Here is a 23055-nt window from a genome sequence, read left to right on the forward strand (position 1 = left end):
ATTATTTAATATCTCTGAGCTTTAGTTTCCTTATTTTTGTAAAGTTTTGTAAATACCTCATTCAGTTGTTTGGATTAAATGAGACAATATATGTAAAGCACCTAGTATTGTGCCTGCAACATGGTAGGTACTCAATAAATGTCATCCTATGTTTAATCCAAAGGTGTTATGTAATAACTGGTTCTCTTTCGTTCTGGAAAGTCTCTCTCTGGAAAAGAGCAGACTCAACCTATTATTAAGACTGCATCTGTAAGTATAACTGTCCCAGTATAAAGAGTTCAATCTTTTCATGGTATTCTAGCTATAAAAGTTTGGAAAATGTGTTTTTTTTAGTTAAAATAATAGTGTTAGCTAATTATTTATTGATTGCTTACTGTTTGCCAGGACTATTCTAAGTGCTTTACGTATTATTAACTCATTTATTCCTCACAGCAAACATGTTAGGTAGGTACTATTATTATCCTTATTCTAATTCGATGCAGGAACTGAAGCCCAAAGAGATTAATCTGCTCAAATTTTTACAGCTATTAAATTTTTGGATCTGGACTCTAAAGCCAGACAGCCCTGGCACTAGGATCCAAATTCCTAACCACTTGTCTAATATGGTTAAAACATTTTTTTGCATAGATCTCACTGGATGCATTGTATAATAGTAGGAATGTTTGGAGAGTATTTCATACTTATCTTATCCCTAAAAACACATCCCCCTCCAAATGTTTGGTACTATTTTAAAAATGATCGATATAATTATTTTGGAATTCCAAATATGTTCTGATATTTTTAACAGAAAGAAATTACCTTTAATAAGAATAACTGTTTGGTTAGAAAAGCAACAACAATGTTTAGGTGCTAAAGAAATCATTTATAAAAGTAGATGTGACACTTTTAAGGGACTTTTAAAATTAACTTACTGTCATGTTTTCAACAAACAATAGCACCTAATTGGACTAAATATATTTTATTGCACCCACAAAGAAAAGCTTTCTTTTTCCAAGAGGAAAGAGGAGAGTACCTTGAATGGTACAGAGGTTTATTTCGGTTGATCGATTTTCAATTTTGGATTTGTTCCAGCTGTGTTACAGTGCTGCTCTCCTTCTACCCACATGGACGCTCTCAGTAATTGTGTTGCTCCCACTGCCTCTACCTATGCACACTGCAACTACTTCCAGGTAAGAGATTAGAACAACAGACATAGACTCTGTCTATCAGGTGCAACAGCATTGACCGTGCAGAATTTCCAAGTGCAATTTTACCTAAATGAGTAGCCACAGGTAAGCTGTAATGATGGCCTCAGTTTTCTCAATTCTAAAAAAAGAGTTGACATGAATAATGTCTGAGGATTATTCTAGGCCTGCACTGTCCAATATAGTAGACAGTAGCCACATATGGTTATTTATTTTTCAGTCCCACTAACCATATTCAAGTGTTCAATAGTCTCATAAGGCTAGTGGCATCCAAAATTGTGCACAGATAGAGATCATTTCCAGCAATGCAGAAAGTTAGTTGGAACAATGCTACTCTAGGCCATTCCATGGTAAAATTAATACCAGATAAACTCTAAAAGTATGTAAGTCACCAAATGACAGATTCTTCCAAGATGGTATAGATAATTACTTTTTTTTTTAAGGAGAAAAGAAAAATGATGTAAAAGGAGAAATTTAAGTGCTGGCCCCCTTCAGCACTGCTGTTGTAAACAATGTACTTCATTATTTTCTCATTATTTATTATGAAACAGTTGTGTTAGATTGCTATTTCTAGGATAAAATTAAATTTTATGCTTTGTATATTATGCTATAATTGCTTAAAGATTGGAACTATGTGTTTACCTTTGATACCATGTAACCAAGATAGTTTTTGTTCTTAAAAGAATATTTTACTAGTGGCATCTCAGCACTCAAAAGAATATTCCCTTTTATTTTTATTTTTTGAGAAAAATAACTTTTTTTTTTTTTAGAAAGTCTACATGGGAAGTCAAACTATAATCAGATTGTTGTTTGAAGAATATAGAATCAGATTAGGGGGGCTTAGTTGGACATTTTTAATGGTAGATATCATCAATCATGATATCCCAGTGTATTTATCTTGACTAGAGGGACATATCTGTCACACAAATTAGATGCTCTTGTTTGTGAATCCAGACACTCTTCCCTGAATCATACTGGTTATGTTTGTCTTAAATCATTAAAAACATCTTTAAAGACCTTTTCTTATTGCAAGGACAATGCATGTTTATTATAGGAAAATAAAGACAAGGGGACATGAAATTTTAAAATGGAAAGAAAGGGGAAGTACTTCAGATGCCATTCTGGAAATAAATGCAATGAGTTGCACTGTAGGTATTGGTGACAGTGTGCATAAATGGTCAGTTTATTGTTTACTGCAATGGTTAAGAGCAAGAGCTCTTGATCAGACAACCCTAAGTTTGAAATCTGGTTCTATCACTTACTTCTTGTGACATTGGGTAAATTATGAAGGTTCTCTGGACTTAGGTTTTGTCATACAGAAATGGAGAGTATCACATTTCACAGACCTCTTGTAAGGATTAAATGAAATAATGCATGTAAAGCACTTTTCACATGCTTGGGACATAGTGAGAACTCAATAAATGGTGCTGTTGGCTATACTAAAGTGGCTTGATGCTTAAAACCATTAAATTTCATTGTTTTACATTAGTGTTCTTCAAATCATTGACACAATCATTGTAGTGTATTTGGTAACATCGATGCATTACAGGTTTTATTTAATCATAACTCTTCTGTGTTTTAGGTTTATAATCTGTAATATTCAACATTTATTGAATGCCTGCTCTGTGCAAATGTCTGCATTTGGCAACATCAACACATTGCATGTTTTTTTGTTTGTTTTTAATCCTCGCCCAAGGCTATGTTTAATTGATTTTGAGAGGGAGAAGACGGGCAGGTAGAGAGAGAGAGAGAGAGAAACATTAATATAAGAGAGAAACATCAATTGGTTGCCTCCTATACGCACCCCAACCGGGGACCGATCCCGCAACCTAGGCATATGCCCTGACTGGGGATTAAACCCACAACCTCTTGGTGTAGGGGACAATGCTCCAACCAACTGACCCAACTGGCCAGGACTCATTAAATGTTTTATTTAATTATTACTTTTTAGTATTTTATGTTCATATCTTGAGATCATTTATAAAACATGTAACTGAATGTCTACTCTGTGCAAAGTGCAGCGTGTAAGAGAATACATCTTAAAGATCAATCTGAAAGTGGCAGCTATTTTAATCTATTATTTTATTATTAAAAATAAACAATAATGAACCAATGTCACCCCAGTACATTTAATAAAAAAGAATCACTCAGATTCCTGTATGGAGAATAGAGAATAAAGAATGGAAGCAGTGAGCCTGAGGAGAACACTGCAACAAATCTAGAAGAGACATAATGGTGACTTGAACCAAGGGAGTGATGATGATTACCGGGATTCTAGTTAGCTTTTTTTTTTTTTAAGTATGTTTTATTGATTATGTTATTACAGTAGTTTCAATTTTTTTCTGCTTTGCTCCCCTCCACTCAGTACCCCCCTTCCCTCCAGCAATCCCACCCCCCTTAGTTCATGTCCATGGGTCGTGCATATAAGTTCTTTGGCTTCACCCTTTCCTATATTATTCCTAACTTCCCCCTGTCTATTTTGTACCAACCAATTATGCTTCTTAGTCCCTGCACCATTTCCCCATTTCTCCCCCTCCCCACTCCCAGCTGATAACCCTCCAAATGATCCCCATACCTCTGATTCTGTTCCTATTCTGGTTTGCTTAGTTGGATTCTGTTTTTCTTAAGTAAATCCCTTTGACATTTCATATAATAAGGGCTTGGTGGTGATGAACTCCTTTAGCTTCACCTTGTCTGGGAAGCACTTCATCTGCCCTTCCATTCTAAATGATAGCCTTGCTGGATAGAGTAATCCTGGTTGCAGGTTGCCTTTCCTCACATTGAATACTGCTTGCCAGTCCCTTCCTGCCTGCTAAGTGTCCTCTGAGAAATCAGCTGATAGTCCTATAGGCACCCCCCTGTAGGCAACTCTCCACCTGTCTCTTGCTGCTCCCAGGACTCTCTTTATCTTTCACCTTTGGCATCTCAGTCATGATGCGTCCTGGTGTGGTCCCCTCTGGGTCCAGCTCGCCTGGGACCCTCCGTGCTTCCCAGACCTGTATGTCCATCTCCTTTGCTAAATTTGGGAAGTTTTCCTCATTTTTTTCAATTCTTGCTTCCTCATTCTGCACTGCTTGACTGTTTTTTCCTTCCCTATGTTCCAAATCATTGACTTGAACCCCAGTTTCCTTCCCTTCACCATTGGTTTTGTGTGGATTTTCCTTTGTTTCATTTAGCATAGCCTTCACTTCTTCTCTTATGCGTTTGCCATACTCAAGCATACTTGTCAAGTCTGTGAGCATCTTTATCACCAGTGCTTTGAATTCTGCATCTGTTAGGTTGTCTATCTCCTCATCTGTTAGGTTGGCTATCTCCTCATTGCTTAGTTCTCCCACTGGAACCTTGATCCGTTCTTTGGGCCATACTTCTCTGTCTCCTCATTCTGACAGGCTCCTGTGTTTGTTTGCCTCTGCATTCCAGGTAGAGCTGTTGCTCCTGTTTTGTTTAAGGGGCGGAGCCTTAGGGATTCGTCAGTGCAGGGCGACCTGTTTCACCATGTTGTGGCGCTGTACGTCAGGGGAGGGGTCTGAGAGGGAACAATGCTGCCTGCCCAGCACTCACCCCTTTTCCAGGCACCTCTCCCACTTTCGCACTGACTGGCACCCCTCTAGCTGTTGCCCTGGCCATCATTCCCAGAGTGGGTGGGTCTGCGGATGTTCTAGGACCGTGGTGGCCTTTTAAACAAGTGGACTCTGCTGAGAGACCGGCAGTTTCTGCCTCCACCCCAACCCTCACTGGTCTGCACAGTCAGAAGCAATGAGGCTTGATTTTCCCCAGTGCTGGGACTATGAGCTGCGAGGTCTGGTGAGGAGCTGGGAACACTACCCAAGTGTCCCTCCTGACTTTTTAAAATGTGCGACTGTGCTTGCTGCCAGCCTGCCACTGCTGCCGCTGCTGCCACCACCACACCACGTCCTCTCTGCCCCGGCTCCACTCCTCCTACCTGTCTGGATAAGTATTTCTTCTTTCTATCTTTGTTTATTGGACATTCATGCAGTTCGATTTTCTGGAACTTCTGGTTGTTTCTAGTTTTGAGGTGCTTGTATTCCTTCTTAGTTGTGGAGGGAGACGCAGCGTGTCTGTCTACGCCTCCATCTTGGCCAAAAGTATCTAGTTAGGTTTTGAAGACAGAACTCACAAGGTTTGTTGATGAACTGGATGTGAAGAAAGAATCAAGGAGAGCTTTTAAAAGATTTAAGAATAGTAGAGCTGCCATTAACTGAGACAAGAAAGAGAAGCAGTTTTATTTTACCAGCAAATTGCGCAGTATATCGGTGACACTCAAATATTATTTGTGAATTAAATTTAATTGGATAAAGTCCCCAAGTGAAGCAGAAATAAAGGAATGAATGAATGAATGAATGAAAACAATCTAAGAAACCAAACATTTGATATTCCATTCATTTTTTCTAGGATCATTCTTTTGGAACAGTACCTCCCCCTGAATCTATAGAAACATTGCTGAACTTGTGCGCATCCTGTGTTTGAAATGTCCTTACTAAATTCCTAAAACAGTATATGATAGATACAAGTGATGTTTTTGTCTGTCAGCCTTTATGGAAGAACTTTATATATAGACATTTTTTATTTTGATTGTATTTATTTATTGTTAGAGAGAGGGGAAAGGAGGGAGAGAGAAAGAAAGAAACGTGATGTGCCAGAGAAACATTGATCAGTTGCCTCTTCCATGCTCCCAAACAGGGACCTGGCCCACAACCCAGGCATGTGTCCTGACTAGAAATCGAACTGGCTACCTTTTGGTGTTTGGGATGATGCCCATCCCACCAAGCCACTCCAGTCAGGGAGGCATATAGACATTTTATCAGAATATTAGGTGTTTGGGTACTATAAGCTTTTGGTTTTGTATACTTTAACCCTGAGAATTATTGGTCTATTCCAGTATTAAACTTAGGATGGTAACTGACATATAATAGTTGCAAAATAAATATTAACAATAGAATTGAAGCTACCACTGCTTAAAAGTTGATTGGTGTTCAAGTTTTTTTAGTAGGCTTTAGTTTAAGTTTAATCTATTTATGTTTAGAGTTCATCAGTCTATATGTTTCTTTCCTCCTTAATCTCATATTTGATTTTCTATCCAAATAGTCCTATTTTCTTTTTTCCCAGAATCCTCCAATGCAATCCTCTTATCCAGTTGAATTTCTGCCTTCTAACTGGGCTTGCAGTACTACTGATGAAAATAAAAAGACAGAAGTAAACCTAGAGGCCGTTTTTCGCATCTTAGATGAGTTGCACTCCTCCCCTAAACTGGAGATGGTAAAGGTGGAGCCTGTTGAGAATCAGTGCCCAACATCTCAGTCTAACAGAGGCCAACATATCCTACCTAATTCAAGCAACAGCAATCCATCTTCCAGTCAGGCTAGCCAGCTGGAGCCACTTACTCCTGTAGGTTCAGATATTACATCTTTTGTGGTTGGTACAGAACAAGCAATTACCTGCTCTCTACCACAGTCACCTGAGTACATGTATACCATACACCCAGCTCAGCCTGTTGAAAATACTACAATGGAGGAATCTACAGCCATTCAACAAACTCAGGTCAAATGGAAGGAGCAGCTAAGTAATAATCCATCTCCATCTTCAGTAGTGTTTGTGCAGGAAGGGCTACCATTCAGCCCACATGAGGTAAGGGGAAAAGAAAAACGCTAATAAAGCTTAAAGTACCTGGTTTCCTTGATGTTCAGTTAGAGAGTTTGTTCAGATTTTATTTGGATTTAATACAAATTCATCATGCTTTTTAGAAGGATCATGTCCCAGTGGTTCTGCACAAAAGATTTGGGAAGAAGTAACCTTAACCTTCAGATATCCTCTCACTATGTTATGTTCTGAAGCCATCAACTTCTAGAGAGGCTGTCTGATTGAGCATTGTAGTATAAGACTTATTTTCATGTTAAAAGCATTCCTTGAGTTTTGCTTCCTCTCTTAATTTGGATGTACTAGATGTGCCTGGCCAATTAAATTCCACTACTCAGAAAGCATGGTTTATCTGACAGGTAATATCGGGACTTCCTAGTCATTCGTAGCACGGAAATAAGCATACAGTTGGAGGTCTTTTTATACCTTTTTACAGCGTTATTGAATTCCTAATTGACTTGTAAATATACTGCGTTTGAATTTCCTTACTAATATCTGCGTTCCTAAAGCATAACTCTGACTCTGGCTTGACAGATACATTCTGAATATAGAGGCTAATTCCTTTATTGATACTAGTTTTTGACCAGAAAATGAATAAACTTTGATTCTAAATAAAAGTACATACAAAATAAAAATCACTCTTTAAGAATTAACTTAATAATTTTTTTCTTGATCTTACCCTGATATATATTTGGGGGGGGGATTTTTTCTTTAATGGGAATGAAAATATCTTTATTGTTAGAGATTCCCAACATAACTTTTAGGCAGTTTTTAAAATGCATTCTTTTTCAGCTCTAATTTTAAATCCAAATGTCTTAAGGCATCTATCAACTCACTGTTGTTGGATTTTTTTGTTGAGCCCACTGTTGAGACCCAGTATATTATGTATTAAAATAATGTAAATTCAGTAGACCAAATGTAGGCCCATTTTGTTTCAAATATACTATGGAAAGAATACATTTGTTTTTGTTCCTTCATAGTTACACCCAAAATATTAAATTTTATACCTTAAAATTGCATTCACACAGTTACTTTTTCTTTAAAAAATATATTTGAACAACATAGTTTTTGAAAGCTATTATTTAAACTTCTAGCTTTATTACATTAGTTTTAGTTTATTTTATTTTTAAGTATATCTTATTGATTATGTTGTTACATTGTCCCAATTTCTTTTCTCTTTGCTCCCCTGTGCCCAGTACCCTCCTCCCCTCCAGCAATCCCTCTCCACCTTAGTTCGTGTATATGGTTCGTGCTTATAAGTTCTTTGGCTTCACCCTTTCCATTATTATTATTAACTCTCCCTGTCTATTTTGTACCTACCAAGTATGCTTCTTAATCCCTGCACCATTTCCCCATTTCTCCCCCTTCCCCTTCCCAGCTAATAACCCTCCAAATGACCCCATACCTATGATTCTGTTCCTATTCTGGTTTGCTTAGTTAGATTTTGTTTTTATTTTCTAGATTCAGTTGCTGATAGTTGTGAGTTTGTTATCATTTTAATGTTCATAGTTTTGATCTTCTTTTTCTTAAATAAGTCCCTTTAACATTTTATATAATAATGGCCTGCTGATGATGAACTCCTTTAGCTTTACCTTGTCTGGGAAGCACTTTATCTGCCCTTCCATTCTAAATGATAGCTTTGCTGGATATAGTAGTCTTGGTTGCAGGTCCTTGCTTTTCATCACATTGAATACTTCTTGCCAGTCCCTTCTTGCCTGCAAAGTTTCTTTTGAGAAATCAGCTGATGGTTTTATAGGCACCCCTTTGTAGGTAACTCTCTGCTTTTCTCTTGCTGCTTTTAAGATTCTCTCTTCATCTTTAACCATTGGCATTTTAATTATGATGTGTTGTAGTGTGGTCTTCTTTTGGTGTAGCTTGTTTGGGATTCTCTGTGCTTCCTGGACTTTTATGTCTATTTCCTTCGCCAAATTAGGGAAGTTTTCCTTCATTATTTTTTCACATAAGCTTTCGATTCTTGCTTTTCCTCTTCTCCTTCTGGCACCCCTATAATTGAGATGTTGGTATGTTTAAAGTTGTCCCAGAGGTTCCTAAGCCTCTCCTCATGTATTCCAGTTCTTGTTTCCTCATTCTATACTTGTTGACTGGTTTCTTCTTCCTTATGTTCCAAATCATTGATTTAAACCCTGGTCTCCTTCCCTTCATCATTGATTTTGTGTGGATTTTCCTTCATTTCAATTTGCATAGCCTTCACTTCTTCCCTTATGCGTTTGCTATACTTAAGCATATCTGTCAAGCCTGTGAGCATCTTTATCACCAGCGTTTTGAATTCTGCATATGTTAGGTTGTCTATCTTCTCATCTGTTAGGTTGCCTATTTCCTCGTCACTTAGTTCTCCCACTGGAACCTTGATCCATTCCCTCTTTTGGGCCATACTTCTCTCTCTCCTGATCTTGACAGGATCCTGTGTTTGTTTGCCTCTGTGTCTTAGGTAGAGCTGTTGTACCTATTACGTTGTAAAGGGAAGAGCCTTAGGTATTGGTCAGTACAAGGCGACCAGTTTTACCTTGTTGTGGCGCTGTATGTGGTGGAGGGGTCAGAGAGGGGAAAATGCCGCTTGCTCAGCACTTGCCCGTTTTCCAGTCACCTCTCCCACTTCCGTATGGGACTGGCGCCTCTCTAGCTGTTGCCCTGCCTATCGTTCCCCGAGTGGGTGGGTCTGCAGACATTCTAGGACTGTGGGGGCCCTTTAAACAAGTGGACTTTGCAGAGAGACTGGCAGTTTATTCCGCTGCCCCAACTCTGACTGGTTTGCACAATCAGAAGCAATGAGGCTTTGATTTCCTCAGCACTGGGCTGTGAGCTGCTCAGTCTGGTCTGGTGCTGGGAGCGCTCCCCAGGTGTCCCTCCTGACTTTTTAAAATGTGTGACTGAACTTTCTACCAGCCTGCCACTGTCACCGCTGCTGCCACCACCACACCACGTCCTCTCTGCCCTGGCTCCACTCCTCCTACCTGTCTGGATGAGTATTTCTTCTTTCTATCTTTGTTTATTGGACATTCATGCAGTTCGATTTTCTGGAACTTCTGGTTGTCTCTAGTTTTGAGGTAGTTGTATTCCTTCTTAGTTGTGGAGGGAGATGCAGCGTGTCTGTCTAGGCCTCCATCTTGGCCGGAAGTAAAATAGTTTTATTTTAAAATAAATTCATAAAGAAATGGAATATTTCAGAACTCACCTTGACAAAGGGATTTGCCATTCCAAAGAAAACTTAGGAACTCCAAGAAAGAAACTCATATCTCATAAACAGGGCATATCTAGATTTTATAAGGGCTGAGGGCCTCTTTAAGGCAAAGAATACAAAATTAGTAGAATAAAGTGTCCACAGCTCCACTCACATCACCCAACAGGATTATGCCTCTGGCCTTCCAGTATGACCAATAGGAGGAGAGACCCGATGGAAGGTATGCTAGAATGGAAAAGGATAGTGGTCTTAACCAATTGTAAATTTCGTGTATGTGAATTTTACAAAAAAATAAAATTGACAAGCTTCATGGTAAATCTAAGTAAATGTTTTAGTTCTGCATTTCAGTGGTTTGTCTATGGGGAAATATATTTCTTAACACTGAATACTTAGATTAAGTAAACCAAATTAAAGATAGTATTCATAAGGATGTTTACAAGCATGTTTGTTAGATCATGTTTCTATAATAGAATTTCTCTGATAAAATATCTTAACTTTTAGTAGATATTTGGAGGACATTCAAAATAATGAGTGGGTTTCAAATTTTAGGTGGATACCAGTATAAAATGCCAGACCAATCCACCTGAGAATATTTTGCCTTCAGAACAGATGGGATTCATTATTTCAGAGACGGGGCCTGTGAGCAAGCCTAGTAAAGACACAGGTTTATCCACTCCAGCTAGATACAAAGAGCGAAGAAGCAACTCACAGCACGGAAAGTCCCCTGGTAAGGATTACTGTGCTCTAGAATGTTAGAAGTAAAACCATGGTGTTGAATTAATATATGAATGATAAATTTTCTGAGTCTTCATTCATTATTAATTGTATTATAGTTATCACATTGCTATTTTACTTAACTGTGATTTTAACTCTGTATTTTTTCTTAATTATCCTTATTAAGTATGTAAACATTTTTTCCCTAATATTTCATGTAAGAATTTGAGCTTTCAAAAAGATAGAACATATTAAGTAAAAGCAAAGGAATTTGGGTTATTTAACTTGGAGAAGGCAAGGGTGAAGGGTGATTTAATAACTGCTTCAGAGCCAAAAACTTTGTCATTGTAGATATATTTGTTCTGTTATTAACAGACTATCAAGAGGGGATATACCTAAATTGTGGCAGGAAAAAATTAGATGAACATTAGAGACATTATCCTGAATATATTATAAAGACACTGTAAAGTATGGCTTTATTGAAGTCTCCAATGGAAAGCTTTAATATTCTTTAATTATATGCATATTGGAGACATGCAATTCAGTAGAATTAATCAGGTCAAACAATCATTTTATAACCTATAAACATTTGGAAAATGTTGAAAAATTCTGTGAGAATTTCTCCTAAAAGTAAACTGATAGTGATATGATCAAGATGTTGCTCAGACTCATCAGGTTCTTTATGCAAGGTTGATTGATTTTCAAAGGTTAAACAGCATTATTCACCATATTAACAGAATAAAAGAGAAAAACTCTTACAATGATTTCAGTACATATGGAGAAAGCACCTAACAAAATTCAGCACTCATTTATAATAAAAACTCTCAACAAAGTAGAAATAGTAGAAAATTTCTCAAATTAATAAAGAGGATCTATAAAATATGTCCAGTGAAGATCATAATAAATGGTGAAAGACTAAACTGTTTACCACAGAGTTTGAGAATAAGGCAAGGATGCCCACTGTCACTACTTGTATTCAATATTATGCTGGTGGGCCTGGCCATTCAATAGGCAAGGATATGAAAAAGCATAGATTGGAAAGGAAGAAGTAAACTGCATTTGCAGATGATATGATTATTTATATTTAAATATCCAGGAAATCTATAAATCAACTATGAACAAATAAATGAATTTAGTGAGATTGAAGAACATAGGTTAATATACAAAAATCAATTGTATTTTTATAAACTAGCAACACCCAATTGGAAAATGAAATTTTTAAAAGCCAAACATTTATAGTAGGACCAAAATCATAAAGTACCTAGAAATAAACTGAACAGATGTCTAAGACCTCTACACTAAAAACTATAAATTTTGCTAAAAGAAATTAAAGAAGACATAAATAAAGGAAAGATATGCCGTGTTCATCGATAAGAAGACCTAATATTGTTGAAGTGACAGCTCTCCCCAGCTGATCTATAAATTCAATGCAACTCTAATCAAAATTGCAGAACTTGGTCACATAGTCAAGCAGGGGAGCTTGAAAATGCAGTCTTTAGCAGGGGACCATTTGCCTATGTAGACTATACCATGATTTTTTTTTCTTTTTAACTATATTTTATTGATTATATTGTTACAATAGTTCCAAGTTTTTTCCCTTTGCTCCCCTCCGCCCAGCACCCACCTCCCCCAGCAACCCCCCCAAGTCCATGCCCATGGGTTGTACATACAAGCTCTCCCGCTTCTCCCTTTCATGTATCTTCTTCTTCTTTTTTAAATTAATTAATTAATTAATTATTATTTCTTAAATTTATTTTTGGTTTTTCAATTACAGTTGTCCCCTTTTCTCCCAATTTCTCTCCCCCACCCAACCTACCCCCTCTCTCGCAATCATATCCCTCCCCGTTGTCCATGTCCATGAGTCATTTATACACGTTCCTCGACTAAACCCTGCCCTTACTTATCCCCCTTCTCTCCCTCTCCCCTCCCCCCTATTGACTGCTATTCTGCTCTTTGTTCTATTTAGTTCCTTTGTTTGTGTTGTTCTTTAGTTTCCTGTATTAGGTGATATCATATGGTATTTTTCTTTCTTTGCCTGGCTTATTTCACTAAGCATAATTCTCTCTAGTTCCATCCATGTTGTTGCAAATGGCAGGAGTTCCTTCTTTCTTTCTGCTGCATAGTATTCCATTGTGTAAATGTACCACAGTTTTTTGATCCACTCATCTACAGATGGGCACTTAGGTTGTTTCCAGCACTTAGCTATTGTAAACAGTGCTGCAATGAACATAGGGGTGCATAAGTTCTTTTGAATTGGTGTTTTAAGATTCTTCGGGTATAATCCTAGTAGTAGAGTCGCTGGTTCAAAAGGCAGTTCCATTTTTAATCTTTTGAGGTAATTCCATACTGTTCTCCATAGTGGCTGCACCAGTCTGCATTCCCACCAACAGTGCAGTAGGGTTCCCGTTTCTCCACATCCTCGCCAGCACTTGTTGCTTGTTGATTTGTTGATGATGGCCATTCTGACTGGTGTAAAATGGTATCTCATTGTGGTTTTTATTTGCATCTCCCTGATGGCTAATGATGTTGAGCATTTTTTCATGTGTCTATGGACCTTCTGTATGTCCTCTTCGGAGAAGTGTTTGTTCAGGTCCCTTGCCCATTTTATAATTGGGTTGTTTGTTTTCTTGATGTTTAGTCGTATCAGCTCTTTATATATTTTGGAAATCAGTCCCCTGTCTGTGATGTCATTGGCAAATATGTTTTCCCATATGGTTGGTTTCCTTTTCATCTTGCTGATGTTTTCTTTTGCTGAGCAGAAACTCTTCAGTTTGATGTAATCCCATTTATTTATTTTTTCCTTTATTTCTCTTGCTTTAGGAGATGTATCCGTGAAGAGATTGTTACGTGAGATATCTGATATTTTCTTGCCTATGTTTTCCTCTAGGACTTTTATGGTGTCATGGCTTACATTTAAGTCTTTGATCCATCTTGAGTTTATTCTTGTGTGTGGTGTAAGTTGGTGGTCTAGTTTCATTTTTTTGCAGGTCCCTATCCAGTTCTCCCAGCACCATTTGTTAAAAAGGCTCTTCTCACTCCATTTTATGTTCCTTCCTCCTTTATCAAAGATTAGTTGACCATAGAGGCCTGGGTTTATTTCTGGACTCTCTATTCTGTTCCACTGATCTATATGTCTGTTCTTATGCCAGTACCATACTGTTTTGATTATAGTGGCTTTGTAGTATTGTTTGATATCTGGTGTTGTGATTCCTCCTGCTGTGTTCTTCTGTCTCAAGATTGCTTTTGCTATTCGGGGTCTTTTTTGGCTCCATATTAATTTATGGAGTATTTGTTCTAGGTCTGTGAAATATGTCATTGGTATTTTAATAGGGATTGCATTGAATCTGTAAATTGCTTTGGGTAGTATGACCATTTTGATGATGTTGATTCTTCCCATCCAAGAACATGGTATTTGCTTCCATTTATTTGTATCTTCCTTAATTTCTTTCTTCAATGTTATGTAATTTTCAGAGTACAGGTCTTTTTATCTCTTTGGTTAAGTTTACTCCTAGGTACTTTATTTTCCTTGTTGCTATAGTAAATGGTATTTTCTTTTTTGTTTCTGTCTCTGATATTTTATTGTTGGTGTACAGAAATGCCTTAGATTTCTGTATATTTATTTTGTACCCTGCTATTTTGCCAAATTCACTTATTATATCGAGTAGTCTTTTAGTGGAGTTTATAGGATTTTCCAAGTATACTATCATGTCATCTGCATATAATGAAAGTTTTACTTCCTCTTTCCCAATTTGGATGCCTTTTATTTCTTTTTCTTGTCTGATTGCTGTGGCTAGGAGTGGAGAGAGTGGACAACCTTGTCTAGTTCCTGAATTCAGGGGGAATGCTTTTAGTTTTTGTCCATTGAGTATGATGTTGGCCTCAGGCTTCTCATATATAGCCTTAATTATGTTAAGGTATGCTCCCTCTGTTCCCATTTTGCTGAGTGTTTTCATCATAAATGGGTGTTGTACTTTATCAAATGCTTTTTCTGCATCTATTGATATGATCATGTGACTTTTGTCTTTCATTTTGTTTAGGGTGATGTATTATATTTATTGATTTGCGAATATTAAACCATCCTTGCATCCCTGGAATGAAGCCCACTTGATCGTGATGTATGATCCTTTTGATGTATTGCTGGAACCTGTTTGCCAATATTTTATTGAGGATTTTAGCATCTATGTTCATCAGTGATATTGGCCTGTAGTTTTCTTTCTTTGTTGTGTCTTGACCTGGTTTGGGGATTAGAATTATACTGGCTTCATAGAAAGAGTTTGGGATTTTCCCCTCTTCTTGGATTTTTCGGAACAGTTTGAGGAGGATAGGAGTTAGTTCTTCCCTGAATGTTTTGTAGAATTCGCCTGTGAAGCCATCCGGTCCAGGGCTTTTGTGTGCAGGGAGATTTTGGATTACTGTTTCAATTTCCTTCTTTGTTATTGGTCTGTTGAGACTTTCCACTTCTTCTTGATTCAGTTTTGGAAGGTTGTTATACCATGATTTAAAGAAAGAATAAATATTAATATTAGGAGACAACGAGAAGTCTCTGTTACATGAACTAAGAAAAAATATTTACAACTCAAAATATAAAGCTTTGCATTCATAAGCATAAAAGCTTTTCTATAAATCAATAAAAAGGCAACCCAATAAAATAAATAAAATGATATGATATTAATGTGCATTTCAGAAGAAGACATACAACCAATATGAATATAGAAAGATGTTGAACCCTCAGAAAAATCAGTAATCAGAGAAATGCAAATTAAATCAACCAAAAATTATTTTTGGCTAAGTTGATTGATAAAACTGAAACTACTGCTAATATCTAAGTTTGATAAAGGCATATATACTGTTTTGGAATGTAAGTTTGTAGGACCTTTTGGAGGACAATTTGGTATTATCTATAAATAACTAAAATGTTCAAGTGCTTTGACTCAGGAATTCCACTCCTAGGAATCTCTTATAGAGTTTACGATAGTGATTGATAATAACAAAAAATTGGAAAAAGCATAAATGCCTCATAACGGGGAACTAGATAAATTCTGATAAACTCATGTAATAAAATATTATGCAACCATTTGAGAAAATTAAGTAGCTTGATATGTTGTTACCTGGAAAGATAGTGTTTATAATATGTTAAGTGAATGAAGCAAGTTGCAGCATAATATATCTAAGGACAGTCCTCTTGCTAGAAAGACTAAAAGAAGGAAAAGTAGCCCTGGCTAGTGTGGCTCAGTTGTTTGGAGCATCATCCTGTAACCGAAGGGTTACGGGTTTGATCCCTGGTCCAGTATACGGAAGCAAACCTCATGCATTGATGGTTTTCTCTCCCTTCTTCTCTCTCTAGAAGCAATGAAAAAATGTCCTTGGATGAGGATTAAAAAAAAAAAAAAGTAGAAGTATATACTATATAGTTATAGAAAAAAGTCTAGAAGCATATGATAACACTGATATATATTAACAGTGGTTATCTAGGAAAGTAGAATTGGTGGTGTATAGAAGTATTTTTTTACTTCTCAATTTTATAAGGATCTACAGAATGGTGGGATTATGGGAACTTTTCACTCCCTTTTTGTGTTTTCTTAGATTTTTTCTTAATTGAAAAAAAATCCAAAAATACTAAAAACAGGAATGAGTGATTTAAAGAATTTAAAAAATTTTATATCTGTTATTAACCTTACTTTTGAGGTTTAGGTATTATTGATTCAAGGTAACCTTACCCCACACCAAAAATGATTTTCCAAGATTTCTGATAATTTCTAGAGCTTACAGTCACTTTTATTTTGGAGTTTTTTGCTTCTTCTTAATTCCAGATTCATCTGTTTCTCACCTCCTAAAGCTGTTCTTTCCTTTCTGCTCCATGCCATACCAGATGCAGAGTGTAGCTCCCCTCCTTTGACCCCCCCACCCCACCCCAAGCATTTACATTAGGCATTTGTATGTGTGGCACACTTTTCTGAAGATTTGGGGAGGTAGAAAGGGTTTGCATTTAAAATATTGCAAATAATTTAACGGAACATTGACCATCCTTTTTTTTGAAAGACCTTCAATCACTTTTCCACTTTCTCACCTTTCCTGGTCACTAGTCAATGTGGTCTTGGCCAGGTCGTCATCTTTCCTTATACTGGCACCATACCTTCTCTTCTCCAGTCTCTTTTTCCTGTTCTTTCCCCATGTCCTGAATTCTGCATCTTAGTTAGGCAGAGAGGTTAGGCATCTTCTATTTCCTAATGTCCTTGAGGCCATATCTTCGCCCACCAACAACCTGTCAAGATATATTCCTCAACAGTGACAGTTACCTTCCCAAGAGGAACTCTGGTGCCTGCTGTTAAAATAATAATTTCCCCTCTTTCACTACATAATATGGTTGTAAGTGTAACTGATTAGCACACTAGTTATCTTTATTAACTTTTCCTGTTTTTCTTTTTCTTTTCTTTCTTTCTTTTTTGTTTTGAGTAAAACCTTATCCTTTGGTCAGTGGTGTTGATAAATGAGTCTTAATTGACCTTGGCTTCCTGCTGTGAAACAGAAGAGTTGTGTAATATTGGCATTATTATGACATCTAATTACATTTTCATTTTATTAGGGTCAGGGAGCAAATAAATGACTTAAGCTTAAGCTAGAACCTCTTTGTTAAAGAGTTAGCTTTTCTGATGAAAGTGTAAGCAGACATACAATTTATGAACTTGCAAATTATTATTATTCCTTGACAGAACTTAGCCTAACCGTTGGTCTACAAAAACATGATCCTGTGGCATTAAGAGACCTTACCCTAAGTCAATATAAGATTTACTGTTAAATAATTTTCAAATGACTAATCTCACTTAAAATTTCCAAAGCCAATCTGCCATTTCTTCTCTCTGCCCCAACTTCCAGCTGCCCTCGCCCCTTTCTTTCGTTCTCAGCTATGATCTTGTTGCCTATTTTCCTGAAAAAAGAGAAGCAGCTAGAACTCTTATGTCTTCCCACCAACAAATCAACCTCCTGTTGTAACCCTGCTTCTTACCTTTCATCCTTTTCTGCCCTTTCCCCAAGTTTATTTATTTCAGGAACTAGTACTTGTAATCACTTCTAGTCAACCAAACATCTTAGGGTCTTCCTTTACTCTCTTCTCTCACATCCCATATCCAACCCGTGAGCAAATCCTATTAGCTCTATCTCAGAGTAGATCCAGAACCCAACCATTTCTCCTCATCTTTACATGCTATCACGCTGGTCCCAGCCACTAGCATCTCTTGCCTAGGTGACCACAATAGCTTCTTAACTGGTCTTCTGGTTTCCATTGTTGGCCCTATGGTTCTTTTCTCCACACAGTAATCAGAGTGATCCTTTTGAAATATTATTTTCCCTGATTAAACTTTTTCAGTGGTTTTACATCACATTTAGAATATAAAATCCTTGCTGTGGTCTACAAGACAATGAATAATTTGGCTCCTGATGACTGCTCTGACTTCATCTTCTAGCACCTGTCCCCCTCATCTCTCCCAGCCATGGCAGTCTCTTCACTGTTCTTTGAGCACACTAAACATATGCATGTTTTCACATTCGTTCCTTCTGCCTGAATGTTCTTCATCCACATACTCACATGGCTTCTTGCTTCATCTTATTTAATTCTCCACTCAAATGCCAGTTCATCACAGGAAACTTTCTGACCGTGCCATTTGAAATAGCACCCTATTCCTCATGTCCTGCCCTCCCTCAATCTCTATTCTTTATCCTTTATTTTTCTTCAATAGTGTTTATCACTTCCTGATATTTTCTATGTATTTTTCTCCCCATTTATAAGGTTAGTTCCATGATGGCAAGGCTTTTGTTTAGTTCATTGCTGTATCTCCCAGCATCTAGAATATACCTGTGGCACTCAATGTGTGTTGAGTGAATGAATGAATCAATGAATGAATGAATTGCTTTTTCCTTCATTAGATACACTTATCTTACTGATGTATTTTTTAAAAATCCATGGAAGAGAACTATCTTTTTAAAAAATTGCAGTAAAATACGCGTAGCAAAGTTTACCGTCGTACCTATTTTAAAATATATAGTTCAGTAGCATTAAGTGTGTTCAAATTGTTCTGCTACTGTCACCTCCATCCATCCGTAGAACTCTTCATTTTGCAAAACTGAAACTCTGTGCTCATTCAACAGTAACTCCCTATTCTTCTCCACCTGCAACCCCTGGAAACCACTATTTTACTTTCTGTCTTTCTGAGCAGTCTTTTAATTAGCCACCGAAGATAAGTTTTGAATATAAGGAACCCCTCAGGTTCCTCCTAACAAGTACTTATTGAACAACTGCCCGGGCCTTGGTACTGGGCCAGGTACAATAAGGATACACAAGTAGTGTCTCGACAGTTCTATTCTGCTGGAACAGAGAATTGTATGTCTTACTAAAGATATTATTATCTCGTTATTATGCTCTGATATTGAAAAGTGAGGTATATTTGGTTATGAATTTTATTTTTTGTGGCCATTTTCTGCTTTCCCTTTCTTTTAGTCTGGTCATTTCAAATTGAGAGGAAAAAATATTTTTAGGTGACATTCACATAACATAAAATTAACTTTTTAAGTGAAAAATTCAGTGGCATTTAGTACATTTACAATGTTGTACAACCTCTATCTGTGTCCCAAGCATTTGTACCTCTCCAAAAGAGAGCGCCATATTCATTAAGCGGTTGCTCCCATTCCATCATCCTCAAGACCTTGGCAATCACCAACCTGGGTTCTGTTTCCATGGATTTACCTATTTTGGATATTTTTTATAAATGAAATGCACATCTTATGTGTCTGGCTTGTTTTTATTTAGCTTAATGTTTTTAAGGTTCAACCATGTTGTAGCATGTGTATCAGAACTTCATTCCTTTTCATGACAAAATAATATTACATTATATGTATATACCACAATTCGTTTATCTATTCATTTGCTGATGGACATTTGGGCTGTTTTGACCTTTTGGCTATTGTGAAAAGTGCTACCATGAACATACTTGTATATGTATCTATTTGAGTGTCTGTTTTCAATTCTTCTGGGTATGTAGACCTAGGAGTGGAATTGCTGGGTCATAAGGTAATTCTATGTTTAATTATTGAGGAACTACCAGACTGTTTCCTGTAACAGTAATGTATAAAGATTCCTGTTTTTCCACATCCTTTCTAACACTTGTTATTTTCCACTTTTTATTATTATTGTAGTCATCTTGGTAGGTGTGAAGTAGTTTCTTTTTTAAATTTTTAAAATTATTTTAATTTTTATTAAGTTTATTGGGATCATATTTGTTAATAGGATCATATAAATTTCTTTTTTTTAAAGATTTATTTTATTTTTAAAGATTTAATTTATTTATTTTTAGAGAGAGGAGAAGGGAAGGAGAAAGAGAAGGAGAGAAACATCAATGTGTAGTTGCCTCTTGTGCACCTCCAAGTGGGGACCTGGCCTGCAACCCAGCCCAAGCATGTGCCCTGACTGGGAATTGAACCGACAGCCCTTTGATTCACAGGCCAGTGCTAAATCCACTGAGCTATACCAGCCGGGGCTAAAGATTTACTTATTTTTAGAGAGAGGGGAAGGTGGGAAGAACGAGAGGGAGAGAAACATGCAAGAGAAACATGGAACAGTTGCCTCTCACATGCCCCCAACTGGGAACCTGGCCCACAACTCAGGCATTGAACCTGCAATTTTCTGGTTTTCAGGCCACCACTCAATCCACTGAGCCACACCAGCCAGGGATCATATAGTATACATTTTTGTGATACATGATCTGTATATTGCCCACCACCCAAAATCAAATTATCTTCCATCAACATGTATTTGGCCCCCTTTATCCTTTGCTACTCCCCCTCCCCTTCCCTCTGGTAACCACCATTCTGTTGTCTTTGTATATGAGTCAGTTTTATATCCCATACATGAGTAAAATCATATGATTCTTACCTTTATGAAGTGGTTTCTCATTGTGATTTTGATTGTATTTCCTAATGACTAATGATGTTGAGCATCTTTTCATGTGCTTATTGGCCATGTATATATATCTTTTTTGGAGAAAAGATAATTTTTGACAACTATTATAACAGTATTCTATTCAATGAAATTTTCTCCTGTTTTGGTTAAATTTCTCTTAATTATAGCCCTAGTGTGTGCTATTAGAACAGGAGTTGGTAAACTATGGCCCCTGGACCCAATTTAGCTCACAGCCTCTTTTTATGTAGCCTGCATGATAAGCATGGTTTTTAGCTTTTAAATGCTTGGGGGGAATTCAAAAGAAGAATATTTCATGATACATGAAAATGATATGAAATTCAGATTTCAGTGGTCATAAATAAAGTTTAATTGGAACACACAGCCACATGCATTCATTTACATATTATCTATCTATGGCTATTTTCACATGACAACAACATAGCTGAGCAGTTACAATAGAGGCCATATGGCCCACAAAGCCTGAAATATTTACTATCTGACTCATTACGGAAAAATATTTGCCTGCTCTGTGTCTTTCTCCATTTGGGCTGCTATAACAAAAATACCGTGGAGTAGGTGGCTTATAAACAACAGAAGTTTATTTTTCACAGTTCTGGAGGTTGGGAAGTTCAGGATCAAGGCTCCAGCAGATTCATTTTCTGGTGAGGGCCCCCTTCCAGGTTCATAGATGGCCATCCTCTTACTGCGTCCTCACATGGCAGAAGGGACAAGGGAGCTGTCATCTCTTTTATAAAGGGCACTAATCTCATTCATAGAGACTTCACTCTCATGACCTAATTACTTCCCAAAGGTCTTACATTCTAACACCATCATGTTGGGGTTATGTCTCCACATATGAATTGGTGGGCATCCGGTATTAGAAAGTCATGCTTAGCTTCTGATCTTTTCACAGCCCCGATTGTTGATAACCAGAGAAGCCTTTAAGAGAGTAAGGAGGAACTTGTGGGGAGGGCTCACAATGGCCTCAGATTCAGTTTAGTTCTTGTAGATTACCAAATATTTTTTTATTTTGGTAGATACTAAACTCCAAGGTTAAACCCTAAATGATAGGAACCAAATGTAAAACTCCTAAAGTACCACTTAAATTTCAACTGTCACTATTATTAAAAGTACTGATAATAGCGGGATCTCAATAAGGTTCCAACTCTCATAATACATTACTGTTTCATGAAATCACCTCTAAAGACTCCCTTGGCTCCAAATTTTGAAACTGTGATTCTAACGTTAAACATGGGGATGTCTTTATGTTGCTCAATATCCCATCGAACAGGAGCACTCTGTTTCCCAGAATTTATCAGAGTCCTTCTGTAACTGGATTATTTTGAAAATGTGTCTGCTCTGTTTAAGTAGGGGCATCTTTTCACACTTCAAGATTTCTTTGAATTTTTTTCAAATAAGAGACTTGAATTTGATTATATTGATTTCAATAGGTGTGCATTTTGTTAGAAGAAGGTTGTTAATCAGTCATTGCCATGCTGTGTGTAGGCCTTTGGAGCACAGGTTGACTTAAGGAAGGAAATACCTTGTGGATTAAAAATACCAAGAGGTAAAGAAAATTAGACTCCAATTTCTACAAAGGTATTACCCTAAACTGAATATACCCAAACAGTAATCATATCGTGGAAACTATACTGTCTTATATTCTGATGGGATATTTATAGTTAAGGGAAACTAAATGTTTAAGAGTAAAATTCAGTTCACTCCTGAAGAAAGGAATTTTGTAGCTATTGGATTATTGGTGAGATTTCATTAAGGTAATAGCCCCACAGCTCTAGAGAGTGCTTGCAGTAGGAATTAACATTCCCAAACAAGTAGATGCAATGCCCTTGTCCCTCAAGGCCTTTCAGCTCAAACCAACTCAGCTGCTACAATTTCTAAATACCATACTTATCTTCTCTGATGAGTATGCAAGTCGTATAAACCTCTAGTTGCACCAGGCTGCTGTACGCTTTTTTGTATTTTTATTGGTCCATAGACTCTCCTTGATTGGTAGCTTTGCTAATTAAGGAAGCTCACTTTAATAAAATTGTTATGTTTAGATGCTTGTTATTAGAAGTTGTGTGCCAAATGCTATTTTCAAACCCAGCCATTAAGGTTTGGAGGGTTTGTTGCTCATACTACTTTATGTAACTCACTCGGAGGCTGTTACAGGGCCATATATCCATCTACTGTTATTTTAAACATGCCTATCTGAGAGGTGCTTTTGTCCATTTTTTGAACTTATCAGCATGGCAAAGTCTTAATATTCAATTAAATAAATGACTTTTGTTCCCTGAAAAAAAGAAGAGCGTTTGTTGCTGTTCTCCTTCAGTCTGCCACATGATATGAAATCT

General features: G+C 37.1%; 1 protein-coding gene across 1 annotated transcript in view; it reads left to right on the forward strand.

The window, feature by feature from the left end:
- HSF5 (heat shock transcription factor 5) overlaps positions 1–23055 on the forward strand; it is a 46965-nt gene that overhangs the window by 21038 nt on the left and 2872 nt on the right. Inside the window, exons 3-5 of the mRNA XM_090257303.1 lie at positions 1072–1169; positions 6312–6830; positions 10588–10765. Coding sequence (XP_090113429.1) covers positions 1072–1169; positions 6312–6830; positions 10588–10765 — 795 coding nt within the window. The remainder of the gene's footprint in view (positions 1–1071; positions 1170–6311; positions 6831–10587; positions 10766–23055) is intronic.

Source organism: Furipterus horrens, unplaced genomic scaffold (assembly GCF_987537825.1).
Source record: "Furipterus horrens unplaced genomic scaffold, mFurHor1.1.pri manual_scaffold_11, whole genome shotgun sequence".
NCBI classification, from domain to species: Eukaryota; Metazoa; Chordata; class Mammalia; order Chiroptera; family Furipteridae; genus Furipterus; species Furipterus horrens.